This window comes from Phacochoerus africanus, chromosome 11, assembly GCF_016906955.1.
Source record: "Phacochoerus africanus isolate WHEZ1 chromosome 11, ROS_Pafr_v1, whole genome shotgun sequence".
NCBI lineage: Eukaryota > Metazoa > Chordata > Mammalia > Artiodactyla > Suidae > Phacochoerus > Phacochoerus africanus.
The window spans coordinates 81371723-81379606 of record NC_062554.1 but is presented as its reverse complement, the minus strand read 5'-3'; the positions used below and the strand labels follow the sequence as shown (position 1 = coordinate 81379606).

Here is a 7884-nt window from a genome sequence, read left to right as displayed (position 1 = left end):
TGTGTTTAGCCAAATAAGTTAGAAAAAGACAAATACTGTACATCACTTGTATGTGGAATCTAAAAAATACAACAAACTAGTGAATATAACAAAAAATAAGCAGATTCACAGATATAGAGAGTAGTAGTTACCAGTGGAAAAGGAAATGGGGGTGTGCAAAATAGGGCAAGGGGATTAAGAGGTACAAACTACTATGTATAAAATAAACTACAAGAAGGTATTGCACATCATAGGGACCATAGCCAACATTCTGTAATAACTATAAATGGAATATAACCTTTAAAAATTGACTCACTATATGTTGTACACCTGAAACATATAATGTTGCACATCAATTATACCTCAATTTTTGTTTGCTTGTTTTTGTCTTTTTTAGGGCCTCACCCATAGCATATGGAAGTTCCCAGGCTAGAGGTCGAATCGAAGCTGCAGCTGCCAGCCTAAGCCATAGCCACAGCAAATCCGAGCTGTGCCTTTGATCTATACCACAGTTCACGGATCCTTAACCCACTGAGCAAGGCCAACGATTGAACCTGAGTCCTCATGGATATTAGCTGGGTTTGTTACCACTGAGCCATAATGGGAACTCCATCTATACCTCAATTAAAAAAAAAAAAAGAAAGGAAGAAAAGAAAAGAAGGTGGGGGGGAAGCTATGCTAAAGCTAAGCCCTGGGTTTGTTGATGCCTGGCTGGACAAGAGTATTAAAATAAAACCCAGTGGGTAGGAGAGGAGGATGTTGGGAGGATGACTCCCAGGAGATGACTGAAGGCATGTGAGGAGTTAGAGGGCAAGTGCACCCAGGCTCCTCAGGTGACCGAAAGTAGGAACTCACAGAGGTGAGGAATACAAGTATTAACAGCATGTGGAAATGGAATATTTTCTGTTGCCTTGATATGAGGCAAAAGCCCGGAGCTGAGAACACAAGGAAATAAGTATTCCTATGTTCCACAAAGAAGCTGCAAGAAAACATTCCTACAGGACTTTTTAAAAGGTAGATGGGCCAGACCAGCTACACTCACCCTCTACTCCCTCCAAATTAAGTAAATGATGAAAACTCTGAAGGCACTTTTTTTGGGGGGGGGGGTAGGGGGTGGGAGGAGCAATGCAGTGAAGACAGATAGAAAAAGGTGATCCTTGCCAAGCCAACTAAGAATCACCATTTATAGAGACTGAAGGTGGCTACAAGAGGGGGAAACTGGCAGAAGCAGACACTTAACCAAGATGCTGGTGAAACCAGAGGTGCCCCAAAATAAAGGTAAGAACGTGGGCAGGTGATAAAGGAAAAGGAAGGAAGCCAACAAAGTGCTAATAACTACTGAGACACTGGTGTTTAACCCTCTTGGGGAGCCCTGGGGAACACTGTAAAACAACCATCTCAGGCCTTGCTTCAGGGCTGCTGCTGGTAGATATTAAGCTGTGAGCACAAAGACCTGCTGTGGTCAGCTCCAACAGCCAGGAACAACTCTCACACAAGGAGATGTGGATACTGGCTACCGGAAGTTAAGCAGAAATGCTCTGGAATGATCAAGACTAAAGGGAGTTGGCTGGCATCAACAGTGACTGCAAAATTTGGAATTGTGACATTGTCACTGGTAGTTTTGCAGAATTCCACTGAAACCTAGGAAAAAATAGTAATTATCTGGTCAAGGGACTAGATTCTTTCCTACTCCACTTAAAATGGTTTAAGCACCATGCAAATATTTCACTTATAATTCCTATGATAATAGAGCTTCTATAGGATGAAACACATAATATTTTAAACAGTCATTTGATTAGTAATTCTAAAGAGTTAATGGAAGTGTTCAACAAATCTTAAAAAATGTGCCCATTGTTCTTGCATGTCTTAGTAAATGTTTCTTCCACACGATCCATAAATGCACTGTATGCATCTCGCCGCCTTCTGTGTCTCTTAACAAATGCAGTACAAAGTAAGTTACCACAAAGCAAACACGTATTGATTTTAATTTTAATTTATATTTTTAAAATTGTCATTTAATAATTTTTTGCTTTAAAAGCTTGCTCTATATGCCGAAAACACACCTTGTTCTGCTTGGACAAATAGGGCTTGTCAAAGCAGCCTTATTTGTCCAGGGGAGAATTTGAGCCATAAGGCATGTGTTTAAGCATTTGTTTCTGAGTATATGACAGAGCCTACTTGTCAGGCCTTCTTATTTGAATGCAATTCACTCAAAATGGGTCCTCCAAATGAGGTGGGAGTAAATTTGGGGACAATTCTTCACAATATTTAGGCCTCAATCTACCATACAACCTCTCTTGGTAATAGGAAAAAAAATCCAAAATTCTAGATAATCCACTGTTTGCATTTTAAGAAAAAGCAGAAATCTGCATGTTTTACTTTTAAAGATAGGAATATCTTTCCCTACAACAAATGGAAAACTCCTTCATTAAAGCAATCATTAACAACAGTGCTGGAGACAAACCCCAACAGCTGTAGAGACAGAAGCAACCTCACCGTGTATGAAGCAGATTTAACGGGCCATGGGGCTTTTGGTAAAATTAGCTTTGAATCCCATGTGCATCCATGAGGCTTGTAGGTGATAAATCTTTCTGCACTGTTCTTCTGTTGACCATCTTTCAGCAGTGGGCACCCATGCACTACAGACATGAGGCAAATGAGAAGTTAAGCAATTACATGGGTCTTTGTTTATGATATCTCTTTGAATGCAGTCTCATTTTGGGATCAGGACCCGGGAGTAGTAAATTGTTGGACAATTTATAAATACAAATTTAAATAAAAATTTTGCTTATCCTTTCTACCATTTTTGCTGGATCCAATTATTACCATTTCCTTTTACAGATGAGGAAACCAAGATATAGACAGTTCAGGTAATTAGGGCAGTGAAGCCAAGGTTCAAAGCTACACACCTGGCTTCTCCAGTCTATATTTTCACTCACCAGTTCTCTATACAGAAAACATTGCGTTATAAACTCAATCTTTAATAATGTATTAAAAGTTGTGGATAGTAAAGCATATGGATTGTTGCCATAAATTAAATAGGAATTTAAAAAAATTTACTGTATCATTAAAGATGATAAGTTAAAAAATACCTTTGAAATTACTTGTCTTTGCAAATATTGCCATTAAAATATAATCCAGAGGAGTTCCTGTTGTGACTCGGAGGGTTGTTTTTGTGAGGATGTGGGTTCCATCCCTGGGTGTGTAAATCACAGATGCAGCTTGGAGCCAGGGTTTGCTATGGCTCTAAGTAGGCAGGCAGCTGAGGCTCCCATTTGACCCTTGGACTGGGAACTTCCATATGCCTAAGGTGTGGCCCTTAAAAAAAAAAAGATACAATGCAGTAAGTTTATTTATTTATTTTTTTTGCCATAGTCATAGCATTATGATAATAACTTACCTGTACTTAGGTGTTGTGACTTAAATTTTAATCCAAAAGGGTCCTTTTCATAAGCTGTCACAAAATTCGGTAAGTTACGTTGGTACTAAATATGTAAAGAGAAGATTGTGTTATTACTAATAAGTGTTGTTTCTTATTGCTAGTATTCTATTTGGAATTTACTTTTTCCAAATATGAAATATTTCACCAGTAAAATGCAATTTTAAGGCATATAAAACTTGGATATGAAAACTTGATAGAAAAATCTAAGACAGGATACTGTGTAACCAATTCATTTTATAGTAGAGCAAGAACTTCAATTAGCCTTCTGTGAATAATTCAGAAATGGTATTTTAAATATATCTATTCAGAATTCGGCAGTGTAATCTTAAATGCAAGGAGAGGTACATGTTTTATTTCCTGAACTGAATTTATTTCATGCAATAGGAAAAATATTGAACAAAGCTAAAATAATTTGCTGGAACAGAATAAATATTGATTGTTTTTAGTAATCTATAAAACAAAATTTTTTTAAACATGGTTTAAATGAACCAATATGAACTGAAATAGAATCTGTACACTTCTAGAAACTAATCAAATAAAGCATCCTAAATGTCCCTGCTTGAAATCTGAATTAATGTGGTACAAAAGAGTGAACTTGGGGATATCAAGGAGAAATCAGGAGTTCCCATCGTGGCTCAGTGGTTAACTAATCTGACTAGTAACCATGAGGTTGAGGGTTCGATCCCTGGCCTTGCTCAGTGGATCGAGGATCCAGCGTTGCCGTGAGCTGTGTCACGGATGCAGCCCGGATCCCACGTTGCTGTGGCTGTGGCATAGGCCAGAGGCTACAGCTCCGATCAGACCCCTAGCCTGGGAACCTCCACATGCCCCGGATGCGGGTGCGGCCCTAAAAGGACAAAAGACGAAAAAAAAGAAATCAGACAGAGTTCTCTTCTTAGTGAGAGATTCTTTGTCCCACCACAAGCAAATAATAAAATATTAAAGGTCCCAAAGGAAACTCCCTAATACAAGATTTTTCATCTTTAGTCAAATCCAGTGTGAACCAAGTTAGTTTAGAAAAATCTTGTTTGTAAGTCAGTAACAAGACTGACACCTGGTGGTTGTACAATTTATATCATGCAGCCTCAAATTCACTCTTAAAAAAAAAATTAATTTAGCTAAAATTTAAAAATCCCCCATTTCTTAAATTTTACTTACCCAAGGCTTGTAACTTTAACTAGTAAAATAGTTAAACCAATAGCATTTAATATTTAATATTTAATTGACCTCCCCTCATCTCCAAAAGGTAATATGAATAGAAGTGTTTAGGTGCTCTGGACAAGTAAAGAAGGTTATGGATCAAGGCTTCTTTAATTTCACAGCTTTTATCCTAATAGCTCCTAAGAGTTCACACTTATTGAAAACTTTGATATTCCAAATCCTGTTGTGAGAACTTTGTGTATAATTATCTCCTTCTTTACTTAACCATATAAAACATGTAGTATTGTTATCCCAATGTATAAATGAGTAAAGAGGCTTAATAACTTGTCCAGTTATTAGAAAGTGAGAGAACTGGAATACCCTAATCCCAGAGGCCATGCTGTTAACTGCTTTCCTATATTTTTCCTACTGAAATAAATTTTTTCCTTTTTCTAGATTTTTCAGTATTATCAGTCCTATTGCTTGTTTTTTTTTTTTTACATAGAAAGAAACATAATTATGTGTTAAATCACAGCTCTAAGTATAGGATATATTCATATTCTAGTAAAATTATATTTTGACTTCACTTGCATCTCCTTAAATATATATTCTCCATCACCATTTTAAATTAAAAATCTTTTTTGTTTTTTTAATTTAAAAAATTCTTTTTAATTTCCCCGATACATTATTTTTTTTTCTACTGGATAGCATGGTGACCCTGTTACACATACATGCATACATTCTTTTTTCTCACATCATCACGCTCCATCATAAGTGACTAGATATAGTTCCCAGTGCTACAAAGCAGTATCTCATTGCTAATCCATTCCAAAAGCAATCTAATTTTTGCTTATATATTAAATTATTAACCATTAGAAAGACTCATTTAAGTAATATAATATCCACTCTTGGTCAATTTTCTTTCTCTCATCCACTTGTTCCAGGAATTAATTTCATTTCTACCACACTGTAAACTCCTGGCAACTGAGGTCTGTCCTCCAATCACACCTCGTTCAAACTTTTCATAAAGTCAAGAAAGCCATCCTTGGGTTGGCCATTCCACCTGGCAGATAAAATCCCAATCAGCAACATTAAGCAGGGTCTTACCTCTCCTTTATCATTTCTTGCTGAATTTGAATTATATCATTCCATGAGAAATAAAAAGAGGTTTATACTCATTATATCCACATAAACTTTTTTTACTCATGTTAGAGTTTTCATAATTAAGAAATAAATAAAATAATATATTTTCCCCTTACATGTTTTAACTTATTTTGAATCTAATGCTCTTTTTTTTGTACCTGTCGAAAGTCATGTGGTTTTGGGTCAATGTATATACCATTTGGATATTTCCCATTCTCTACAAACATTAATTTTGCTTTATGTGAATCCAGATGTGGAAATGTAGTTATAAATTTGGGAGATATGGCCTTTTGAGGATGACTCCTTATTCCGGGAAGGTGAAGAATTGTTCCTGGAAAATTGCTTTTTTTCTTCCTTTCTTCTTCTTTAATGGTCCTTAATGGTTTTTCTGGAAGTCTTAAAGATTTATACAGTTTATAACTGAAATCAGGAGGCTTTATTTCCCATGGTTTGACTTTTATTTCAGATTTTGGTGGTTGCAGGACATTTTTTTTCCATTCGGAGTTGAGATTTTGTGGCAAACACTGCAGCCTCTTTGCAATATCCATGGCCCCTCTGCCTTTCTGGGACTCAAGGACGTTTTCATATGTTGGAATCTGCAACAGACAAGGACATTGGTGAAGTATGCCACTGTAGCATCTGTGTATTGAATATTTTCTTTCCAGGCCAGAGTAATCTCTGAAAAATTTATGAAGCAGAAAAAAAGCTCTGAAATGATGGGGGTGGGGGCACCGTGGAGAAGAAAAGTGTCACAGCTGCTGCAAGTATTTATTCAGCATCTTTGTCACAGCAGTCACTACTCTAGGGGCTATGAATTCAAAACGATTAACTTAAAAGTATATATGGCTGAGTCACTTTGCTGTACAGCAGAAATTGGCACAACATTGTAAATCAACTATATTTTAATAAATAAATAATTAAATGATTAACTTGAAATCCATGTCCTTAAGTAATCAAGAGGCTATTGGGAGAAAGACATGAAAACAGAAAATAAAATCTGTGTAATGTTACAGATACTGCAACAGTGTTATGAAAGGCTAGGAGAGTGCTCAGCTAACCCTTATTGGGAAAACAGAAGTGACATCAAAATAAAAGTTATCAGGAATTCCTGTCTTGGTGCAGTGGAAACAAATCCGGCTAGGAACCATGAGGTTGCGGGTTCCATCCCTGGCCTCACTCAGTGGGTTAAGAATCTGGCATTGCCGTGACCTGTGGTGTAGGTTGCAGATGCGGCTCGGATCCCGCGTTGCTGTGGCTGTGGTGTAGGCCAGCAGCAACAGCTCCGATTCGACCCCTAGCCTGGGAACCTCCATGTGCCACGGGTGCAGCCCTAAAAAGACAAAAGACAAAAAAAAAAAAAAGAAAGAAAAAGTTATCATTTGAACTGATCTTGAAGGATAAACAGAAATATGCCAGATGATAAAGGAAGGAAACAACATTTCACTAAGGCACATAAAGTATGTAGAATTCTAGGATGTCTATGGTCACATAAACTATAAGAAATGCCTTGGAACGTCAACTGCTGGGATCGTGGATAAGAATCATGACTTGCTCATTGTAGATCTATGACAAGGAAATGGATGGCGCACTTCTAGAATTTAATAAATATATCATTATGTTACTAAACAGTGCCAGTGAATTTGAAATCTCCGTGGAAGGAGGGATAATAATCAATTAAGAGATATTTGGCTAAGTGGAAATAAAATAATGCTGGCTCCTAGGAAATAAGGACCTGAGATGGGGATGTATTTCCTTGTCCTGTGCTACAATTTTGCATTGGCTGATAAACAAAATAGAGGAGCTTCAACATTCTAAATGCTATTAGGCAGTAATTTTAAGTTGCGAATGAAGAGAAACTACTGTGGAGAAAATGTCAACTTGAAAAACTAATAATAATATTTCATAATATGAAATAAATTGTTTTTCACTTCTACTATAAATATTTTTTAAAAGATTTTAAATTCCTATGGCCCATTGAAAGAAAAGCAAGAAGCACATGCAGCAAGAGCATAGCATATGTATGTGAGCAGCGGTGGAATATAAAGCTAGAAAATCAGTTGAGGTTATATTAGCAAAGGTCTTTCATGATACATCAAGAAATTTTAATGAATTAAAGATGATGCAAAATTTCTTAACCAAGATAATACACAAGGGGATGAACAGTACATGGGAAAATGTCA

At 36.7% G+C, this 7884-nt stretch overlaps 1 protein-coding gene across 1 annotated transcript; it reads right to left on the bottom strand.

Moving 5' to 3' along the window:
- Positions 1 to 1814: 1814 nt before the first annotated feature.
- LOC125112160 (uncharacterized) lies at positions 1815 to 6295 on the bottom strand. Its single transcript, XM_047754392.1, has 4 exons — positions 5863 to 6295; positions 3380 to 3464; positions 2476 to 2618; positions 1815 to 1910 (listed from the first exon to the last, which is right to left on the bottom strand). The coding sequence occupies exons 1-4, from the start codon at positions 6250 to 6252 to the stop codon at positions 1815 to 1817; spliced, it is 714 nt and encodes a 237-aa protein (XP_047610348.1). The 5' UTR covers positions 6253 to 6295.
- Positions 6296 to 7884: the final 1589 nt, after the last annotated feature.